General features: G+C 48.9%; 1 protein-coding gene across 3 annotated transcripts in view; it reads right to left on the bottom strand.

The window, feature by feature from the left end:
• Positions 1-23,934, bottom strand: part of LOC119172443 (venom metalloproteinase antarease-like TtrivMP_A) — a 182,760-nt gene that overhangs the window by 15,606 nt on the left and 143,220 nt on the right. The window contains exon 14 of one of the 3 annotated variants that reach the window (XM_075893809.1): positions 9,558-9,674. The exons of the other annotated variants lie outside the window; for them this stretch is intronic. Within the exon in view, the coding sequence (XP_075749924.1) occupies positions 9,642-9,674 (33 nt within the window). The 3' untranslated portion in view covers positions 9,558-9,641. Of the gene's footprint in view, positions 1-9,557; positions 9,675-23,934 lie in introns of those variants that run through there. 3 annotated transcript variants of the gene reach the window in all.

The raw sequence follows: 23,934 nt of genomic DNA, 5'->3' as shown, positions 1-23,934 counted from the left end.
AGTTGGGTCTCCCAATCCTCCCAAGTCTTTAGGTGCTCTAGGGCCCGCGGGGGAGGATCCGCCGGGCAGTGAGAAAGGATGTGTATTGCAGAAGCATGAGGTTCAGGGCAAAGGGTACAGGCTGAGGTGAGGAAAAGGGGGTGATAGTGCCATAGAATGAGAGGAGAGGGAAGAGTGTGAGTTTGTAGCTGGCGCCAGAAGATTGCCTGTCGGTTGCTCAGGGACTTGTGCGGTGGGGGATATAGCTGACGTGCTGCCCTATAGGCCTGAGTCAGCTCGTTGAAAGTGTGCGCGCGGTCCTTCGTGAATCCCAGATCGGAGGCCGCGGGAGCCCGGTTTAAAGAACCTCGGGCTAAGAGCTTGGCGGCCTCGTTTCCAGGATTCCCGCAGTGCGCAGGCACCCAAATCAACTCCACTTGACGGGGCGGGGTTGCAGCGGGCGAATTCAGTATGCAAAAAGCAGGGACGTGAACTCGGCCTCGTGCAAAATTTAAGATTGCGGTTTTGGAATCTGATAAGACGTACCGTGCTTCTGTGTTTACGATTGCAAAGGCAATGGCAGCTTCCTCTGCAGCTTCGGGGGACGTGTCTGGAGGGAGTGTGTGTGTACCTATAGGAGAGAGATTATGATCCACCATGGCAGCGACCGCTTCATCACCCACGCAGGCTGCGTCTACCCATACGACGTCTGGTTCGGCGCCGTAACATAGGTGTAGATTTTTAGCGCGAGCTCTGCGACGTTTATTGTGGTGGTCGCAGCGAGCTCCGGAAAACTTGAGGGGAAACGCGGGAGAAGTCGCAGGCGAGTCATGGCATCGTCGGAAAAGCGCACTGGTGCGCAACCGCTGAGCACTAGCCGTTTTCAGTAACCAGGGCGTGCCCTGTCGGGGTGCTTTTTTTTTGTTGCTGCTCCGAGGTGCTCCGAAAAATCGCGGGAGCAACGCTGTGCAATCCCAGCATTCCTTGCGCCCCGTGCGCCTAGTAGACGGTCAGCAGACGACGCGCGACGGCTGGTATTCCATTTGCCCCTCCACAAAACCGGGGCACTCTGGCCCTTTTTGGTTTTGGGGAAATTCTATGCTGCTCCGCCACTGCACTGGGGCCCGATTCCCGAAGATGCTATCAGTGTGTTTCGCCGAAATGGGAGCGCGTGCGACGAAAACCCCTCATGCGACAGGCACGCAACGCGTTCTGCATGCGGTGCGAGGAACTTACGCGCCGTGGCTTCAGCTTGGTGCGCTAAAACGAGACTCTCACTGTGCGAAATTGCCTTTCCGCGATAGAGGAAGCGGCCCCATAGAAGCGTCGGTGAGGTCCAAAGTATTGTGTTGTGGGCTGGCACAACAATGCAGAGAACACCAAGGGATGCTCTCTACGTGTAAAGCTGTATCAGTTTCCCAGCAAGTCACAGTTGGCGAACACAGCTGCGTTCGCGAAAAATAGAGCAAGCATGACACGAGAGCCGAAAAAAAACAAAAAAAAACTGATATAAGAACTTCAACCTGACTCGCTGTGGTTAAACTTCAAATTGGAATAATTTGAGCGCCAAGCTAATTATTCTATGTGCCACACACTTCTTTCAAGCGCCAACATATTTAATATAAGCGCCAACCAACTTAGCCTGCGTGCCAATGAGTTCAATTCAAGTGCGACCATGCTTATTCCAATTGTCATCCTCTTTAATTGAGGTGCCATTCAGTTTATTCCATGCACAAGAAACACATGGGTTGCCACTTTATACCGTCTATATGTCGGAATAATGTAAACATAAAGCGACAGGAAGAAAGTAATCGTAAAGCGACAGGAAGCGCTCGCATATATACTTGCTAGCACTTATGATACGAGGTGCAGTGCTCTTCACTCCTAACGTTTTGTTGTCATAGCCTCAAATTCAAGAGAGACAATACTAGTATATGCCTCATCGCTACTGCATTATTCCGGCTAATAATCCACATAATCGCATATTCAGAGACTCATGTCTGCTACTCAGTAGACGGCTTGGCTGCCTATTCGCTGAGGTGTTCGCAGTCGTCCGCTCAGCGTGGTGAGAAAGATGGTGCCTGACAGATGATATTCATCCAACCATAATACCATTAAAAATAAATTTGCCTTTATGTCACTTCATGTGGAATAATTTTTTCATAAAAGCATCAAAGGAGATACTCCTATTTTCGTACAACAAACGACGCAGGTGTTGCCGAAGAGTATTTGCTTAAGCATCCAAGTTTCATCGGATACACAAAATTTTGTTTGAATGATGAAGTAATATCTAATATGAGTGTAAAATATGACTTCCGTTGTTCACATCAGCATCATGACTTCGCCTCTTATGTGCACTTCAGGATGAAAACCCCTCCGAAATTTCCTAATTCACTCTGCCCTCTGAGCGCCTCCTTATTTCTTGATTGTGTACATGCTTTTGACCAGTTGCTACCCACGACCAGATTTCCTATATTTTGATATACATTCCCGCACACCAGTAACCATAGTCTGTCTTACACATTACATGAGCTGTGGCGGTCATGTAATGCATGTAATGCTGTACAAATTCAAGTATGAGTTTTAGTGATGAACACAAAATAGTCGTTAACATGTGCCTGCTTTTCTTACGTTGCCTATAAAATGATTCCACCCAGGCCAAGCACTCATCTACTAACTTCTACTCAGAACAGCACAAACAATGCTCAAGCAAACAATAGCAGTAATTTTTTCCCAAATACTAGTGGCGAATACAAATAATGATTATTTGTTCTTCTTTGCGAGTAATATGCTATATATTGTAGAAGTGCGTTCCAATCACACTGTCGTTTATGCGCCCCGTATTTTGTATTTTGTGCGTAAATTGAACTGACTTACACCAGAAAAAAGGTCGTTCGATATTAGATTAAACATACTGGCATTTGGATTAATCTCACTGGCACGTGGCCTAGATGAGTTGGCACTTGGCATAAATATGTTGGCACTTAGAATAAATGTATGGCACATGGGATAAATAGCTGGACACTCAGATAATTTCAATGGCGTGTGAATTATTTACGCTGACACTTGGAATAAAGTGAGAGGGAAAACCTGTAGTTCACTATATTCATGCTACTGCGGCCCAACCCTGGCTTAACCTTGCTAAAATCAAGAAGATTACGCCCAGCGAGTTTAACGTGGCCACCCTTTCTAGTCAGATAGTGCTCAAAGCACGTCCTTGTGATACTAGGTTTTTTTTCCAGCAAGCATCAAATTGAAAGCAGATTTTATTGGAAACTAAATAACCAATACTCGTTTGTATAAGCGATTTCATCAGAAACAACTACTTTTGTATTTATGACTAGGGTGCGCGGGTTTCCTCCTCAATTGAAAATGGTGCGCTCGTGCCACTTCCCTATTCCGGCCGTCGAGGTGGCTACCTACTACTACGATGACTACTACATGCATAGCGGATGCACTACCCACAGCACAGGGAGCTTCGCCCCACAAAAAGATCAGCCGGCTTCTCTTGGCTAAACAACGAAGGCGGTGGCGAGCAGTGGGGCTGAATGAAGTGAACTGAAGCAGGAATGCAGTGACACGAATTGGGTCACTGAGAATTGGATGGAGTTTTCTTCCACCGCGTATTGATCACATCGTACGTCGCCTTTTACTGTGTGTTTTGCAAGTTCCTAAGCGACGTATGTTTGCATTATAATTGCGGTATAATGGCGTCCTGATGCTGCGTCAGCAACGTATTCACCACTACTCTGCTCTGTTTCTAAGGTTCATTATCTTATTACCGGAGACTAAAATCAGCAGGTGCGATAAACAAACAACCGATCTGAATTGTAAGGACAAAACATGTCGCGTATTGTTCTTAGAGCTAGATTACTGTTAGCTATACGTACTTTCTCATCGAATCGGGCATCACGTCTTTCCCGCTCACTGCCGATTCGCTTCACCATCGCAATTGTTGGTAGTTACGAATACAATAAATAAACATGAGAATATGGTGAGCGTATATGTTATGGCTGTGACGTGAACAGTTGTAAACAAACATCTCTGAGCCTTTGCCAAGTAAAATACGATTACATGCCAAACAACCATCTTTTATGCGCATGCGTTTTATTGAACATGTCTTTTTCCTCCATTATGCAGCATTCTGCTTGTGGGAGTAGTAGTGTATAACAAGAAATGAAAGGCATGCGTATCCTGTTATCCCGCTTCTTGATTGATTGATTAAAACTTTATTTTTGTCCTGAAAAGACGCAGGGGAGACCCCGCGCCACCCGGCTAATCTCACGTTGGGACCGTCAAGCCGAGCTTGGTGGCCCGTTCGCGGGCACTCTGGATGGCCAGGGTTTGATCCTTAAGTTCGGGGCTGCGTAAGAGCGCAGCCCACCTGTCCTCGCTGAGGGCGGGGCCGATGGCTTCACATTCCCACAACACATGCTTGAATGTGGCTAGCAGTCCACAAACGGGGCAATCCGCACTCGAATACCATTCAGGATAGATGGCATGAAGAACCACAGGGTTAGGATACGCACTGGCTTGCAATAGTCTTAGGGTGACTGTCTGCGCCCTGCACAAGGCCGGGTGTGGGAGAGGGAAAACCCTTCTTGACAGATAGAAGTGCTTTGTTATTTCGTTGAACGTAAGGGTTCCCGGCGAGGCAGAGGGACTGTGGAGACAGTGCGGTCAGTGAGTCCTCGCGCGGCCTCGTGGGCGCCCTTGTTCGGGTTAGAGGTAGGGCCCTCAATCGACCGCAGGTGAGCGGGAAACCAAGTGAGAGAATGGGGCGTGATACTTTTGACGCTTTGGAGAATGCGGAGGGCCTGAGGGGCTACCATCCTGGTTTCGTAGGCTTTGATAGCCGCCTTGGAGTCGCTGTATATTGACTCTCTGCGACTATCTAGCATAGCCAGCGCGATTGCAACCTGTTCGGCTATCACGGGCTTTGATGTGCGTACTGTGGCGGAGCAAGTGAGCCTGGAATTTGAGTCGACGATGGAAACAGCGAATGCCTCTTGTTGGACATATGGCGCAGCATCCACAAAGCTTGCATCAGTGGGGTTGCTACGGACGTGCTCGAGCAGTGCTCTACCCTTGGCCCTACGCCGACCGATGTTGTGCGCAGGGTGCATATTGCGAGGAATGGGTGCGATGCGCAGCTGAGACCTGATGTTTCTGGGAATCTGCATGAAATCGGGGCACTGGTCAATAGAGTTGAGGCCCAAATCACCGAGTATCTTGCAGCCCGATTTGGTTCCGGAAAGCCTGAGCAGCTGTGAGCGCTCTTGCGCCTCGATTATCTCTTCGTGTGTATTGTGAACACCAAGCTTGAAAAGGTTTTCAGTGGCAGTGCTTACAGGCAAGCCGAGCGCGAGCTTGAAAACCTTTCTTATGAGGGAATTGAGCTTACTTCTTTCTGCAACATGCCAATTTTACATGGCGGCCGAGTACGAAAGGTGGCAGAGCACAAACGCATGTATGATGCGGATGAGATTGTCTTCCTTGATTCCACGGTGTCTGTTGGTGATCCTCCGGATGAGGTCGAGAGCACTTTCTGTCTTGGTAGTGATCTGTCTCAGTGCAGCTCCGTTAGCGCCGTTGGACTCGATATACATTCCCAATATTCGGAGCGAATCCACTCTTAGCACTGGGGACCCGTCACTAGTGAAAAGCCGTATTTCACTTTGAGACGAAGGTTTACAGTCACGGTGGCGGCCGCTTCGGGGTCTTTTCTTGTAGAGCATAAGTTCAGATTTCGATGGGGAGCACTTGTGACCGGTGGGACGGAGGAAACGTTCGGTCACGTCGATTGCGTGCTGCATGGCTTCCTCAACTTGACCGTCGCTCCCGCCGCTGCACCAGATGGTTATATCATCTGCGTAGATAGTATGATTGATTCCTTGAATCTTCGCGAGTTCCTTGGAGAGCCCGATCATCACGATGTTAAATAGTGTTGGTGAAATAAATGAGCCCTGAGTCGTGCCACGTAAACCCAGGTTGATCTCTCGTGAGAAGTACCTTTCGATCTTGAGCTTGGTAGTTCTCTGGTAAAGAAAGGATCTCACGAAGTCGTAGACCCTCTTCCCTAGCCCTAGGCTGGCAATAGACTGGAGAGTGAATTCATGAGAAACGCTGTCGAAAACCTTCTCCAGGTGTAATCCAAGAATGGCTATGGTATCTCCTGTGCTCCGGTCGATGATCTGATGCTTTATCAGCTTCATGGCATTTTGTGTCGAGACTGGACCTGGTGCTGCCCTGATCGAGAAGATGTTTGAGAAGACCCCAGATCTTCCCAGATCTGAGCTGACCCTCGATGCTCTCACAGAGCTCATGCCATTCTTGTTTACACAAAGTTTTGCAGTGCTCCTCGATCGCCCTGTTAACTTCGGAAACCTTCTTGCGGAGCCTCCTGTTATGCTTCTGTCCCTTCCACCTCTAGAGTAAGGCTTGCTTGGCTTCTAGTAGGTGTGCCAACCTGGTGTCCATGTTTTCAACATCGAGGGCAGTGACGACCTCCTTGATCGCTGCCGTGGCGTCATCTCTGATTCCTTTGTACCATCCTTCAAAGTCTGTCCCAGCCATCGGTGCTCTCTCAGCTTTGACTTTGCGAAAAGCGTCCCAGTCGAACACCTTGAATTTTCTCGTCCTAAAGCGGGCAATCGCGAAGGATACCTCGATGATGTAGTGGTCACTTCCGAGGTCTAGAGCTTTGTTGACCTATTTGACCCCATCTATATTCTTTACAAAAGTCAGGTCTGGAGTGGTATCCCTACATATGGAGTTACCTCTCCTAGTGGGGAAATCCTTGTCAGTTATAAGCGTTAAGTCGGCTTCTGTCGCAGTCTGCCATACCTTGCGTCCTTTTGGGGTATCATACATGTATCCCCACACGCTGTGTGGGGCATTGAAATCCCCTACAACTACAAAGGGGCAACTACTGGCCATGCTCACAGCCCTTTTGAGGAGAGAGTTTGCTCTCGCACTGCGATAACTGGGACTGCAGTATACGTTGAGAATAAAAAGGCTATTTCTTCGAAGACCCTTCTTGGGTAAGTTCATTATAATTTCAGTCATTACGTACTCAATGCCATCGGCAACTGCACCGAGGTCACGCGATAGGTAATTGTACCTTTTGATGATAAGTGTGGCAACTCCCCTACCTCCTGAATGTGATGACGCTACTAGGTAACCCGGGATTTTGATGGGGGTGCCAGATGCAACTTCCTGAACAGCGATGATTTGGGGTTTAACATCGAGAGTTCTTAAATATTGTTGTAGAACGGGCTTTTCGTGAGTAAACCCGCGACAGTTCCATTGCCAGATTCTGAAGTTTTCGTCCACACTATCCATGTTTAGGCTGAGGGAATGGTTGAGCAGCTATAGCAGCCTGGAGGATCGCAATCTCAGTCGGTGGCGCTAGTACATTGCGTTGTGCTGGGACCTGCAAAAGAGTCGGACCGGGGTCTCTCCTCGCATCGACCTCTTCTAACTTGCTTATGCGTTCACTCAGTGCTCCTAATCCCATCTTTGGATGCGCCACGGCTTCTTGAATTTCCGCTAAGGCAGTCTGCATGTTCACAAAGGAAACCTTGAGTTCTGACAGTAAGTTTACCGCCTCTTCTTCTTGTGTGTTTTCAACTGCTCAGCGCTTAGTTCCGCTAGGCCTATGAAGTGCCTCAGACGTATCCATGGCGACCGGGGTTGGGGCGGGCTGCGCCGAAGGGGGCGAGGACGCGAGCTTTCTTATCTCCGCCATCTCCGCTGCTAGTCTGCTCATTTCTCGCTTAAGCTGCGCGTTTTCTTTCCTCAGCTGCTCGTTAGCTCGTCGCATCTCGTCGAGCTCACTCGCGTGGGGAGAACCGCGATTCGATTCGTCACCTCTAGGACACTCACGTCTTTTTGGGCTTTGTCGGCCCAGGAGAGCGTCGGCTTCTTGCTGTTAGAGGTGGTGGGCGTGCGGCAGCGGGACCTGGTCGGCCCCGACGAAACTTGCCCCGGCTTTAAGTTGGAGCGAGGCTGAGAAGTGGAACTTCCCTGGGCACGTTCTGTCGACCTGGAGCGCGAGCCGGAACATTCCTTGGAGGCACCATGGCGCCTGGATTCGGAGCGGCCCCCCGAGCGTCCCCTGGAACGGGGGCGTCCTCTGCGCTGAGCATCCGTGGTGGGTGACGAAGACTGGAACTCGTCCGCAGTGTCGAGGTGACGTTGTGGGGATGGTGACGCAGCACCAGCCATTCTGGCACGCTCACTGCGACGACGGCGCACAATGTACGGGATCTTGAACCTTTGAGCTCAGTCTTTGCTAGCCGTAAGACGCTGGCCACCACAAAGTTTGCACTTGGGAGTACACACATGTTGCTTGTCAGGGCTTGCGGCACCACAACCTCGGCAAATCGTGTCACCGGGAGTGGGGCACACGTCAGCGCGATGACCGAGACGGCCGCACGCATAACACACGTCGATTCGCTTGCGGTAGAGTGAGCACTGCATCGGCACTGATCCATACCTGACAAAGTACGGTACACGATACCCGTCGAAATCGATGATGACCGTGCCAGTTTGGGCTATTCTCTTGGCTGCTAAGGCGAGTGGATTATTTGTGTTGACAACCTTCGCAACGATGACGTCAGGGCCGTCTTGAAGTGGGACGGTGCGAATAAACCCTTTGCAAGTAGAGTGTGGGGCAGTGTCATAGGCACTTAGCTCGTGCACCTTGCCTGAAATGAGTATTTGCTTCATCCGAACGTATCGGTCTGCGTTTTCGCGCTTGGGAGTACTGGCAACCATAATATTTTGCTGCACATTCGGGCATAGAGTATCCTGGCACAAATCTTCCTCGCTTATGCCAGCGGCAACTAGTATTGCGTCAGCCACCGTAGCTGCGCCAATTTTCGAGATATTGAGTCCACCTCTCGGCCGGATCACAATCTTGATGTGATCTTGAGGAAGGGAGGGCATCGTTCCCGCGTGTATTACTTTGCACTTCAGCGCAGCGCCTCTCGATCTGCCGCGGCATGCGCTCAGTTGCGACGATGGCGCGTTAGAGTCAGCAGTGCGTGTTTTGGCGCCAGCTCTTCCGGCCCCAGCGGACTGCCAACCTTTATCTTGAGTAAACTCTTCTTCTGAAATATCCTCTCCGTGCACTTCATACTCCATCGTAAGCAAATAATTCCGCGCACCAGGCCTCCGAAGGGCCGGCCGCAGGCGAGAACAAGCCCAGCAAAAGCGTGGTCTCCCGAGCCACTCGTTAGGGTTAAAGAGGGCACCGCTCCACAGGAAAAGAAATTGTTCCTAACTTGACGAAAACTCACTCACTGTGGTCAAATATGGTATCGGTAGGATCCTGATGACTTCTCGGAACCGATGCGAGCAACAGTTCATAAACACTTGAAGAAAAAACTCTAGAAACACAGATTTAGCTGCGCGTCCACAGGAGCCGTACGAACGCAGCCTCCCATTCCGCGTCTCTACGGAACTACGGGTCTCCCGCTTCTTTACACAAAATTCTTCAAGCACTACTCGTACTAACGTTCACGTGATTCCTGTGATTCGTACAGACCTTTGCAAATGAAGTAGCGAAAATGAACATTGTAGAATATCTTTAGTTTATTTCCCAGAAACTACTATCTCTCAAAAAGATACATGCATCTTCTTTCTAAGTTCAGAAATCAGTGACTTCCACAAACGCCTCTCCTACAAGTCTGCAAAGAAATGTTTAAAATGTAGTCGTTAAGTTTCGGAACATGTTATAGAAAATATCGAACACAGACATCACAAATAGATGACATTCACTCATGACCGGCGTAAAAACCCCGAGGAGCACCACGTGTTCTCACGATGGTGAAAAGTAAAGAAAAAAGGTTTTCATACATGTAATAAATAGAAATTAAAAACATGTTATAGTGTATTGAATCGATGAATAAAAACTCCCCGTTATTCGGACTCTGTACTGCGAGAAAACCCTGCCGTAAAAAAATGCATGTAACTTGGTTTCCAAAAAAAAAAGAAAAAGCCCTCTTTGGGTGTTCTTACTTGTGTTGATTGTTGTGGAGGTGTCACTTTAGAATTGAAATGACTCCGGATTTATATCACATTTTCGCGATCATGGAAAAGAATGGGGACAATGCTTGAATGAATGGAATGCGAACGAAATTACGCATATTTTGCACATAATGGAATGGTAATGAATTCAGGACTTTTTGAAAAGATTAGAGCCTGTTTTCATCTGTTTCAAAGTTTTCGAATTTTAAACAACAGTATAAGCCAGAGCAGTGTTGCCGAAGAGAGACCTCCACAGCATTCCAGTTCCATATCAGGTAATTTCAACTTGCTCTGATTCTATTTTTTTCAGTTCTTTGGAATAAAAAAACTTTCCCAAATCGCACTCCAGAAATGGACAGGCAGGTCGATTCCATACCTACGATTCCTCAATGTTGGAAAGGCATATTTTGGCAGGTTTACTGAGGTAAAAATGATTGTGACAACAAAATCTGATGTTAAAGATGCATAAGAAATAAAAAAAATTGGTTTCATATCTGCATGTTACACCGCAAATGTCGTCGAAAGACGATAGCCTTGCGTTTGGAGAGAGTGAACAAAACGTTTGTTAAATGTTCTGCGCAAGAAAATCGGTGAATGGTATTCTGCAGGGGTTGCGTTAGAGTGCCTCGAGCGTATTGCGGAGGCGAACGAGCGCATCGAGGCCCGTTAGACACAAGTGCCATCTGGCAGTTATCTTCGAAAACGAAGGCGTGCAGCCCGTGGAGAAAGATGCATGCCTGTCTCGGATGTGACCAGGTGTAGAATGCAAAGCGAAAGGCAGGTGCCACCACCGTGACGTCATAGCAAAGCGTGTGAAGCAGCTTTTTGAGCGTCGTGTTTCACTGTTAGCGCCACGGAAGTGAACGCTACATTCCTTAGAGTTTCTTGTGTGTGCCTCTTCTAGTATAAAAGCAGACATACAAAACATCGAATCGTTGTTGTGGTGCCTGATATATGCGCAATACTTGCTTGCTTTTTAATTGATAATTCCACAACTATGAACGCTAAACCTTGAGCAATATTGGTGGGCTCGGCGGATGGGGTCGGCTGTTTGGTGCTGTTTGAGATATCGTTAGGGCGGACAAACAGACAAATGTACAGACAGCCAGACAGACAGACCAAAATTTTTCTGTCGAAGGTCCCCAAGAAAGGCTATCATCTTTAGAGTACGCTAAACGTGTTTGCATGGTCGAGGGATAGTAGCCGGTGAGTTATCTCGTGCAGTACAACAACACTGCAAGTTCACATAGGGGCAGCTCTCCCGCTATATTCTTTGCAGGGTCAACAAAACCTTATAAAAAGTTAGTAAACAGTTGTAAACACGTGCATATACTTATTTCGGACGTATTTTACTGTAACTTCGTGGAATTTCTTTCAAATAGCAAGCAGCCAGTAAAGCTTGAAACTTTTGCCGTTACTAACCACGAACGTTTTCTAGGTAATTTCGCCCCGCCGCGGTGGTCTAGTGGCTAAGGTACTCGGCTGCTGACCCGCAGGTCGCGGGTTCAAATCCCGGCTGCGGCGGCTGCATTTCCGATGGAGGCGGAAATGTCGAGGCCCGTGTGCTCAGCTTTGGGTGCACGTTAAAGAACCCCAGGTGGTCAAAATTTCCGGAGCCCTCCACTACGGCGTCTCTCATAATCATATGGTGGTTTTGGGACGTTAAACCCCACTAATCAATCAATTTCTAGGTAATTTCAAGTAGGTAACTACTAATCCACGTATGTTGAGAGATCTCTCGTAAAAACAAAACTAACGTATATTTTGCAGTAATTGTGGCACGTTTTATAAAATTTAGAGCAATGATTGTTTTGTCTATTAGTCTGGAATAAAAATTTTATACCAAGTGATGCCACACATATCTAGAAAAATAAACGACGACGTATAAAAAACGTGTAAGTTATATGGCTGCTGTTTAGTACACAGTGTGCTCTCCCAAAGTAGGAGCATAAAGAGCGTTCAAACGGCTGCTACAATACATACCGTCTAAGGCTTTATAGTCTATACGTGGGTTTGCGTGTATGTGCTAGTGTGTGATTCCTTAAGACCTCTATGTTGGTTGCTCTCATGCGTACTTCCGATGGTAATTACAAGGAATAAATGAAGACCTCTGAATAGTCTAGCTGAACAAATGCACATCGCTTAATGTACGATATATACTTGGCTAGTTTATTATCGTGTTGTGGCATTGTATCAATGTGAAAATGCATTATTTTTCGAGTCAGCACTATTCACGCACTATTTTTATCAAACTAGCAAGTTTCACTAACAGCATTTTACTACCTACCCTTATTAGGAGGTGAGTGCTTTTTGTGACAAGCAAATGGTTAGTATTTAGTTATGAATAAGCAGGCTTTTTTAAGAGTGCATGTTTAAACAAATGATGTTTTATTTTGTTTAAGCCTTAGTGAGTTAATGCTGCAGTAGGTGCTGCAGGGTTGAAATGATGGAGCACTGGCGGCGATGTGAGACATCGCTTGAGAGATGTGAAGGTGGTTTCGCAGGCATCGGACCAGACAAAAAGTACACTCTTGGTCAGACGTTTGGGCTGAGGAGCGGCGATGGTGGCGAAATTACGCACAAAGCGGGGAAAGTAGGTTTCTAAGCCGAGGAAGCTGCAAATGTGTTTGAATGTCGTTGATATAGGAAATTTAAGTACTGCAGCAACTTTGCCAGGATGGGGCTCAATGCTATGTTTACTGACAACATGACCTAGAACCTTGATGCTGCGACTGGCAAACCGACACTTCTTAGTGTTTAGCTGGAGGCCAGCCTTAGCTAGATACGTTACGGCTTTGTATAGTCGTTCGAGATGCGGTAAGAAGCTAGACGAAAAGATGACGATGACGTGCAGATAGCGAAGCTAGGTCTTCCATGATAAGCTTCGCAGTACCATATCTATCATGCGTTCATATGTGGCAGGGGCAATGCGTAGGTTACAAGGCATAACGTTGAATTCGAAAAGTTCATCAGGTGTAGCAAAGGTAGTCTTCTCTTTATCGGACTCATGCATAGGCATCAGCCAATAACCAGAGCGTAAGTCAAGACTTGAAAAGTGCTCAGCACCTTGTAGTGTGTTAAGCGCGTCGTCGATCCTAGGCATAGGAAAAACGTCCTTACGGGTAATCTTGTTTATTGCTCTATGGTTAACACAGAATCGCACTGAGCCATCTATCTTTTTCACTTGTAGAACAGGAGAATACCATGGGCTTGGTGAAGGCCTGATAACGTTGCGCGCGAGCATGTGATTAACCCGCTCTTCTTAATCTTGCGTTCAGAAGATGATACACGGTAAGGGCGGTGGCGTACTATAAAGAATCCGTATGTGTTGATGCGAAGAGCGGCCACACTTATTCGCCCAGAGATATCGGAACAAACGTCGAAGCAAGTTTTGTGTTTCATTATTGTGGTGAGCAAGACGTCAGTCTGGGTCAGATTAGGATCTGCGCTCAAAGTGGCTTTGATAGCTCGATATTAACATCCTGTGGTATGATAAAGTGGCGAGGAGAAGTCAGGTGAAACAATGTCGACGCATATTAGTGCTTCTTCAAAAATTCTGGAAACAGTGGTCTCATCTGGCAGCATTAGTGGTTAAAATGTCGTAATGGAGGTAGTAACGCTTGCCAAAGCGCGGGAGAAACGCACTTCGCAAGAGTAAATGGCGATTCCACGAAAAATGCAGCGCTGGCAAAGGATAGCCACTGCGTCACCGTCTAAAATGTCTTGTGATCTGACCCTAATAACGCACACTTGGCCAGAAGGCAGGTGAAATTCCGCAGCTGTAATATGGTAGGACGACGAAAAATTCGAAGGAGAAGAATGATCAGTGTCCGCAAGACGAATAAGAGGTTGACCACACGTAACAACCGCTGACGCAGATGATGAGAAATCCCCGCGTAAGATGATCCGATGAGTGAACGAAATAAGCATAGCCAACTCTACATGATGACTGACTCCGTCAATGAGCACGCGAGCAGTACACTGTCTGGTAGGGCAAATAAGATTGTCATTAGCACCGAATAACTTAGGACCAACAAAAGGAATCTGCACTTTCCGTACAATTCGCGGTAAACGACTAAAATGGCAGCGCCAGTGTCTATAAGAGCGTCAACAAAAGCACCTTTAACACAAACAGGCAGAAAGTTTGCCGGGCCATATGAAGGAACTTTCTTGGTTCCATAACGGGGAGTTTCCTCTTCAGAAACTTCCGCCTCTAGTTATCCGGGTGGCTGTTCAGAGACTTTAGAGCACGACGTAAGGGTGATGACGTACGCCGAAATGGTGACGGAGAATGGTAGCGAGATGAGAGGGAAGAACGAGGCAAGCCACGGGACTGTAGAGGTGAGAGCGAACGCTGTGAGGAGGCTGGATACAGCATGGAAACGTTGGTACCGGATCTTGCGGCAAAGTATCGCTCACATTCTGAACACTGGCACCGGTCATCCTGCTGACAGCGGCGCAAGAAGCAGGATATAGGGCCCAGTACGCCACAGTAAAAGCAGACGGGGCGCATTGGATGCCAGGTCGGGTAGTGTGGTTGCACCAGCACCTGTGATGCCATCGAAGCCGAACAGTCGCATACAACGTCCACAACAACAGATGAAACTGTTGCAGGGGCCCGTGATGCAACTTCAGCATACAAAGGTACACGAACAGGCACAGGAGTTGTGGGCTGTGTGACACTTGTCGGCGATGCAAGTTTGCCCTTGATTATGCCCGCAGGTGTGGAATACAAAGGCGGACAGAAGAAAGGGCAGGGTTCCCAAAACAATACCATGGAGTTTCTCTTGATGGATCGCGCGAATAGGAACTCGCAAGTCAGACTCTCCTATAGAGCGGGCGTCACAGGAGGCCTGTGGAAGGCGCGCGGAATAGATCGCGTCTAGATGTTGGCACGTAGTGAGGACGTTTTGAATTGTATTGGGGGTCGTTATGACCAGGGCATTGAAAGCGACAGATTTGACGCCTTTCAGTAGGTGACGGATGCGGTCGGCCTCCATCATGTCACTTTTGGCTCGGTGGCAAAGAGCCAGCACGTCTTCAGTATAAGGTGTAAAGGATTCGTCTTGCCCTTGAAGGCGGGTGGCGAGCTTCTGTTTGGCTGCTGCAGAGCGTCTTGCAGACGCGCCGAAAATCTGCTGGAGCTGCACCCTGAATGTAGTAAAATCAGGAAAGTCACGTTCATGGTTGTGGAACCATGTATTAGCGACCACCTTGAGGTAAAATGGGACGTAGCACAGTTTTTCGGCCTTGTACCAATGGTTACAAGCACTTGTTCTGTCGTAATTATCCAGCCACTCTTCGATATCTTCTCCGCGAAGGCCGTGAAATACCGGACTGTCACGTTGTGGTGTACTCACGGTGTAGTGAGGCCCAGCAGGCTGAGCGGGTGGTGCGAACAAGGCGGCAGGGGGTAGGCCGTTTTGCGCCATCACTTTTGGCAAGCACAGTTGTCGTCCAGACCGGAGCACCAGGATTGACCGGCAGAGCACGAGGGCGTGCTGCACCACCTGTGTGACAATGTCAGGCTTGACGAAACGACCGTTGTATTCTCCAACACGAGCGCGCGAGCCACGAGCAGCACATACCGTGCGTCAAACTATGATGATGATAACAATAGTCAGCGCTTTCAATATATATATATATATATATATATATATATATATATATATATATATATATATATATATATATATATATATATATATATATATATATATATATATATATATATATTGTGGGCATTTGTGACTTACATCGTCCTCATCCCTGCATGATCACAATCTCTATCTTCCGCTTGTCTCTTTGTCCTCAATGCCACTCTGGGTCATCATCATCGTCATCGTCTGTGTACTGGCTCTGCCCGTTCGTTTGCGAGGTCTTTCCTCAATTAAACGCTGTCGCAACCAAGACTACCAAGACTTCATTCGTGGCGAAGGTAGATTTTCGGTCCTCTTACCTCCCGCAGCCCGCTCTACCCGCTGGAGCTTCGTTCAGGCCGCCGATTGCGCCAACTGTCAGGCAGCATGTCCCAGACCGAGCCTACTGGAGCTAATGTCATCAACCACGCACCGACACAAGCTGCCCCTCCTATTTACATACACGCACATCAGCGGGAACCCCCGCTCTTCGCTGGTCTTCGTAGAGAAGACGTAGAAGACTGGCTCGACGACTACGACCGCGTAAGTGTCGCTAATCGGTGGGACGAGGCCGCCAAACTGCGTTACGTCCCTTTTTATCTGACCGGAGTCGCAAAGACATGGTATTTTAACCACGTCAATCACCTACTTGACTGGGCTACCTTCCAGCAGCAGCTGCGACACGTGTTTGGCACCCCGGACATTTGATCCGCCGTCGCGAAGAGGACACTCGATACTCGCCGACAACACCCCGGTGAATCCTTCACTTCATACATTGAGGATGTCCTCGCACTCTGCTGGCGTGTCAATCAATCCATGCCGAAATCGGACAAAGTGCGCCACATATTGAAAGGCATTCGGCCTGTTGCCTTTAATGCACTTGCTGTCCGAAACCCAGCTACCATCGCTGATGTCGTGACGACATGCCACCGCCTTGATACGCGGGACTCTGTTCGCCTCCAACCGGACATTGACGACCACCCTTCTACGTCTCATTGCCACCTGTGTGTCCTAATCCGGGACATTATACGTGAAGAATTGCGGTCTATGGGCTTCACACCTCCTACACCGTGTCCTACACAGTCTTCGGGTGTGCCCTTGCGTGACATCGTCAGGAAGGAACTTACATCACTGACCGGCGTTGCGCCCGTACAGCCACCTGCTTCACGCCCCATACCCACGTACCCTGAAGTTGCTGCCGTGCCTCCCAGCGACGCCCACGCGACACGGCTGCGTCCATCCTACGCATCAGTTGCTGCCGCTCCCCCGGTAAACCACCATTCCGTGCTCCCTGACCCTCCGGCCCACCTGACCGCACTATCTTCAGGTGCCCCGAATGCCTTCTATTCCCCACAATGGCGCTCGTCTCGCCCTGTATGCTACTACTGTGGCTATCGCGGCCACATATCTTGTTTCTGCCGAAAGCGCCAGCAAGATGAGCATCGGAACGACGTGCGTGAACGGGATTCGTACACAGGAGCGTCTTATCAAGGTCGGCGTAATTCGTCTCCCCCGCACCGGTCTCCATCTCCTCCGGCATCGACTACACCACGAAACAGCCAAAACACGAGACGCCGCCTGCCTTCGCCCTTCCGCCGTTCCACTTCTCCACTTCGGCCCGCCTCATTCTCATCTGATATTCATTCAGGAAACTAAGTGATGCAGTTTGTGGAGGAACAACTGCATTTGGAATTAGAACTGAAATTCCTCCATCAGGCCCGTGAAACACGCTTTCTGTGGAAGTGGAAGGAGTGCGAATCGATGCTTTGGTGGACACAGGTGCGACACTGTCTGTGATGCGTGCTGATTTGTGTGAACATTTAAGGAAAGTAATGACGCCTTACGATGGCTTCACGTTAGTTGCTGCCCAGGGGAATGTCATTCACCCTTCCGCGTTTTGTACTGTGCGTGTGTTCATCGACGGCATCCGCCATCATGTCCAGTTTGCTGTCCTGTCCCGCTGCTCCCACCAACTAATTTTAGGGTGAGATTTTCTATCATCTGCTTCCGCGGTGATTTGTTGTGGACAACGCGTCGTTCACCTCGCTGACACCGACTACATGCTTGATGACGACAATCACAAGCCACTTCGTCTGGTCGCTGCGAATGACATCGAACTGCCTCCACTACAAGAGCAAATTGTCAGCATTACGTCCAATGACATCTATCACGGTGATGTATTGGTCTCACCATCACCACTTTGCGATCGTAAATGTATAGTTCTTCCGTCCGATGTCGCTCGTTTTTGAAATGGCTCTGCACTTGTCACCGCTGTCAACTCTACGCCGGAGAAGATCTTACTGCCACAGGGCACTACGGTGGCCCGTGTTGCCGACTTCGAGCCTGTATTTCTCACGCCACTTCAGGCCATCGCATCCAAAGAACCTTCTCTCGGTGAGCATGTTTCTTCTTCCGCCTTTAGCACCGCTATTCACAGCAAATTGACATATTCACACAGGCAGCAGCTGCTCGCATTGTTACAGAAACATGCAAATTCTTTCGATTTTTGCTCGTCTAAGCTGGACCGCACTAATACTACAGCACATCGAATTCAAACTGTTCGGACATCTATCGTACACCACCGACCCTACCGCGTGTCTGTAGCTGAAAGAAAAATTATAGAAGAAAACGTTGCGGACATGCCTAAACGGGAAATCATCCGTCCCTCATCTAGTCCTTGGTCATCTCCTATTGTTTTGGTCCGCAAAAAGGATTGGCTCTGTGCGTTTTTGCGTGAACTACCAGGCAATCAATAAGATCACATGCAAGGACGTGTACCCTATGCCACGCATTGACGACGCCCTTGATTCTCTACAAGGCGTGGAATTTTTTTCAAGCATCGGCTTGCGTTCTGGGTACTGGCAGATCCCCATGCATGAAGACGATAAGGAGAAAACGGCGTTTGCAACCCCCGACGGGCTATATGAATTCAACGTGATGCCTTTCGGGCTCTGCAGCGCACCCGCAACTTCTGAGCGCATGATAGATACCGTGCTGCGTGGCCTGAATTGGAAAAGTTGTCTTTGCTACCTGGACGACATTATTTTCTTTTCGTCAACGTTTCCTGAGCACCTAGAACGACTGGATCAAGTTCTGACATGCCTTGCCGGCGCCGGGCTTCAAATAAACACTAAGAAATGCTCTTTCGCTAGCAAATCTATCAAGGTCTTAGGACATGTCGTTAGCAAAAATGGCATCCGGCCCGACCCTGACAAGATTTCTGCAGTCCTTCACTTTCCGCGTCCCGAAAAACCAAAGGAGCTTCGCAGTTTCCTTGGCCTCGCCTCCTATTTTCGCCGGTTTATCCAGAACTTCGCTTCTATTGCTGCTCCACTACACCAACTACTCGCTTCGAACGTCCCCTTTCTGTGGTCTCGAGAATGTTAAACGGCATTCGAGCTGCTGAAGCGGGCACTCACGTCTGAACCTCTGCTCTGCCATTTTGACGAAGCCGCACCGACTATACTTCATACCGACGCTAGCGGCCTTGGTATAGGAGCCGTTCTTCTACAAGGCGACAAGTCTTCCCTAGAGAAAGTGGTCATATGCCAGTCGCACACTCACCCGTGCTGAAAAGAACTACACTATAACTGAGCAAGAGTGTTTGGCTGTGGTTTGGTCAGTCCAGAAGTTCCGTCCCTATCTCCACGGCCGTCACTTCTAAATCGTTACGGACCACCATGCTTTATGCTGGCTTTCTACACTGAAGAACTTGGCCGGACGCTTGGGTCGGTGGACACTACGCTTGCAGGAGTACGACTTTGACATAACTTACAAGTCAGGCAGAAAACATCAAGACGCCGATGCTTTATCTCGTTGCCCGCTTCCAACTAACAATATGAGCGTTGGTGAGAACTCAACCGCCACATCTACCAAAGTTCATACGCTCGCATCAATAACGCAACCCCTTTCGGATGAAGAGCCAACATTTATCTCCCACCAGTAGTCCGATTCATACTGCAGACGCATGAAGGACCACCTTTCGGGAGTTTCTCATCCACCAAACGCGCGACTCCGTCGTCAACTCCTGCACTTTAAGCTGGACAATGGGGTTCTCTACCGCCACGTCTACCACCCTGACGGTCAGCGCTGGGTTCCTGTACTGCCACGCTCTCTTCGACTTCAGGTGCTCGAAGCCTTTCAAGACGACTTGATTGCTGGTCATCTTGGTTTTAAAAAAACTCTTGACCGCATTCGCTGTCGTTATTATTGGCCTGGCCTTTCTTCTAGTGTAGCTCTGTACGTCGGTTCCTGCTACCCATGCCAGTGTCGTAAACTCCCCACGTCTGCACCTGCTGGACCTTTACAGCCACTTCCGTGCCCTTCAATGCCTTTCGAGGTTGTAGGTGTTGACCTTTACGGGCCTCTCCCCGTCACATCTGCTGGCAAACGATGGATAGTGACCGCCGTTGACCACCTGACACGCTACGCTGAGACTTTCTTTGTTATTACAGGCTCAGCTGTAGAAGTTGCAGACTTTATTCTTCACGCCATAATCCTGCGTCATGGGGCTCCTCGTGTACTGCTTAGTGATCGCGGCGAAGTGTTCTGGTCACAAATGGTTAAAGAAGTACTGCGCACTTCTGTAACTACTCACAAGACAGCTTCAAGCTACCACCCTCAGACAAATGGTCTCACAGAAAAATTTCACCGAACCCTTGCAGACATGATAGCCGTTTACGTCCAACCCGACCACAAAAACTGGGATACTCTTTTACCATTCCTGTCATTCGCTTACAACACTGCCGTTCAGCGAACAACTTGCTACTCACCATTTTACCTCGTGTACGGACGCACCCCGACTACCTTTCTCGACGTCTCCTTCTTCAGCAGCCATGGGAATTCATGTCAGCCTTCTAGCGAAGAATACATTTCCCGCCTGGCGCAGTCTCGCCATCAGGCTCGTGTTAATACTGAAGCGAGACAGCACGAGCGGAAGATCATCTATGACGAATCCCACTGCGTTGTGTCTTTCCAACCTGGTGATGAGGTGCTGCTTTTGACACCTATTCGCACTCCTGGTCTCTGTGACAAATTCCAACCACGCTTCATCGGGCCATACATTGTTTTAGAACAGACTTCGCCGCTTAATTATCGTGTGACACCACTCATCGCCCCAACAGACCGCTGCTATCGCAGCACAGAGATTGTCCACGTTTGTCGCATGAAACCTTTCACGCGACGTTCCCCGTCACTTTGCCTTACGGCGGCCAGGGTGTCCGCTTCCAAGTGGGGGGAATTAGTGTGGGCATTTGTTACTTACATTGTCCTCATCCATGCATGATTACAATCACCATCATCCGCTTGTCTCTTTGTCCTCATTGCCACTCTGAGTCATCATCATCGTCATCGTCTGTGTAATGGCTCTGCCCGTTCGTTTGCGAGGTCTTTCTCCTCAAATAAACGCTGTCGCAACCAAGACTACCAAGACTTTATAATATATATATATATATATATATATATATATATATATATATTGTCACGGGGTCGTGACGTGGGCGAAGGGAGCAGACTGGAGGTTAATAATAAACTGTTTGTTTGGGGGAGCCTGTGCCCAGTACACGGAAAGTCTGATTACAGTAGCAGTATTGCCCTGATAGCAACGAACGAACGGAGCGTCGGGTCGAACGTCGATCTCCTGAGAAGCGGCGAGGCGTGTCGGCATTCATACCCTTGCAATTCAATATTCTAGCATTATAGCTAATGGTGACACGGTTCCAGAATAATCTGTAATGTCCACAAAGTGGACGTAATCTTAACGAAACGATCTACTATAGCTTCGAAATTTCTGAAACATAGTAGACGTGGTTCGCGTTCAACTTAGTGTAGCGGGGTCATAAGAAAACTTGAGCAAAGGAACAAGGCATTGCCCCCCTCTGAAAAAGGTATCATCCCGATGCTTCAACAAAAGACGGAAGTACAATATTAAAAGCAATAGACAATGATGCACAGCAACAGCAACAAAATACAGTCCTCTGGTTTGCGCATAAAATGGCTTGAGGCAGACGACCTGACTGACTTTTGGTCGAGCACGGCACCGTTGAGAGTTCATAATGCCATCGAGAACAACCTCGTAATCTAGTAAGCCGCGACATTGAACTACTCTCTATGGTCCGATGTACCGTCGCAGAACTTTTTCACTGAGCCTGCGTCGGCGTATCGGCGTCCATACTCAGACATGGCCCCCGGGCTGGTACTCCATGAAGCTTTGTCGAACATTGTAACGGTGGCTGTCGATCGCCTGCTCATTCTTGATGGTTAGGCGGGTGAGCTGACAAGCTTCTTCAGCGCGCTGAAGGGAGGTGGTTACGTCGAGGCTCTTTTCTTCAGTGACGTTTGAAAGCATAGCGTCGAGCGTCATTGCCGGGCTGCTCCAAAAACCAACTTGTACGCCGTATCAGCGTCGTTTCTTGGACGGCCGTATTCTACGCAAAGGTCATGAATGAAAGAATTTCATTTCACGTCTTGTGCTCGACATCGACGTACATGGCCAGCATATTAGCGATGGCCTTATTAAGACATTCGATGAGGCCGTTGTCTGTAGGTGGTAGGCAATGGTGTGGTGGTGGCATGCCTGGCTGTACCTCAGTATCGCCTAACTTAGGTCTGCTGTTGAGGCCGTACCTCATCAGTAATGAGGACCTGTGGGGCTCTATGACGCAGGACAATGTTGTCGGCGAAGAACCTTGCTACCTCGGAGACACTGCCTTTGGGCGAGGCCTTTGTCTCCGCGTAGCGTGTGAGGTAGCCACTAGCGACGACAGTCCAGTTGTTCCCGGAATACGATGTTGGGAACAGCCCCGGTAAGTCGATGCCGATTGCTGGAACGGCCTGCAGTCGATGCCGATGGGCTGAAGAAGTCCGGCTGGCCTAGTCGGTAATGTGTTTCGTCGCTGATTGTCGTGGCAGGTACTGAGTTAACGAGTGACGTCCGTGGCACGTCGTGGCCAGTAGTACGTTTCTTGTATTTTTGCGAGCGTACGGGAAACACCGAGGTGTTTAGCCGTCGAGTCGGCGTGTAGAGCTTCAAGTACTTGTGGTCTTACTGCTGAAAGAACCATGAGAAGGCGGCCAGCTTGAAAGGGCAAGAAGTTCATCTCCATTCTTCTCCTGAAAACATTCGGAACAGTCCTGTCAGTACCCTCAAGGTACCAGCAGTTCTGGGTCAGCTCATTTTTGGTCGGCGAAGTTATCGGCAGTTATTGTTCCTAAGAAGCTGTCCTCATCCAGGTGGTCGGGCAGCGGTGGTTCGATGGAGGCGCGCGACAAGCAGTCGGCGTCAGACTGTTTTATTCCGGACTTGTAAATGACTGTTACGTCGAATGCTTCAAGTCTGAGGCTCCACCACGCGAGAAAACCCGAAGAGTCTTTCAACTTAGCTAACCCACACAAGGCGTAGTGGTTGCTCATAACTTCGAGAGGCATGCCGTTGAGGTAGGGGCAAAACTTTGATGCTGCCCAGATCAATGCAAGACACTCCTTCACGGTTGCGAAATAGTTGGCTTTGGTCTTTGATAGCGACCGGCTATAGCAAAACTGATAGCCCTTTCCACGCCATAAGTCATTTGCACAAGAACGGTACCGAGACCTACGCTGCTTGCGCCGGTGTGTACTTCTGTTTCGACGTATTCATCCAAATGCGAAGGCGTTGGTGGTCTCTAGAAGCATCATATAAATTCCTGAATTGATTCCTCTGGTGCCGCTACCCATCTGAATTCGACGTTGATTTTTGTGAGGTGAGTTAGCGGCTCAGTCATCTGCGAGAAACGTTTGACGAAACGTCTGTAGTAGGCACGCAAACCGAGGAATTGGCGTGCAGCCTTTTCGTCGGTAGGCAGCGGAAAATCAGTGATGGCGGCTGTTTTTCGCGGGTCGGGATGAACTCCAGGCTTGCTAGTGACGTGTTCCAGGAACAACAGCTCCGCGCACGCGAGGCGGCACATTTCTGGTTTCAGGGTTATTCCAGAGGGGTTGATAGCTTGAAGTACCGCTTGAAGGCGACAGAGATGCTCGTTGAAGCTGGAGAAAAACCCGATGACGTCATCCAAGTACACGGCAAGTCTGCCATTTTAATCCAGCCAGCACGGTGTCCAGAACACGTTAGAACATCACAGGCGCTGAGCAAAGACCAAATGGCATGACATTAACCTCAAAGAAGCCAACCGTGTGATGAAGGCCGTTTTCTTTTGATCCTTCTCGTCAACCTAGCTCAATTTGCCAATAGCCCGTTTCGAGGTCCATCATGGAAAAGTACTTCGCATTGTGCAGTCGGTCCAGGGCG

Source organism: Rhipicephalus microplus, chromosome 4 (assembly GCF_043290135.1).
Source record: "Rhipicephalus microplus isolate Deutch F79 chromosome 4, USDA_Rmic, whole genome shotgun sequence".
Classification (NCBI taxonomy): domain Eukaryota; kingdom Metazoa; phylum Arthropoda; class Arachnida; order Ixodida; family Ixodidae; genus Rhipicephalus; species Rhipicephalus microplus.
The sequence above is the reverse complement of the archived record's forward strand: the minus strand, read 5'-3'. Positions and strand labels throughout refer to the sequence as shown.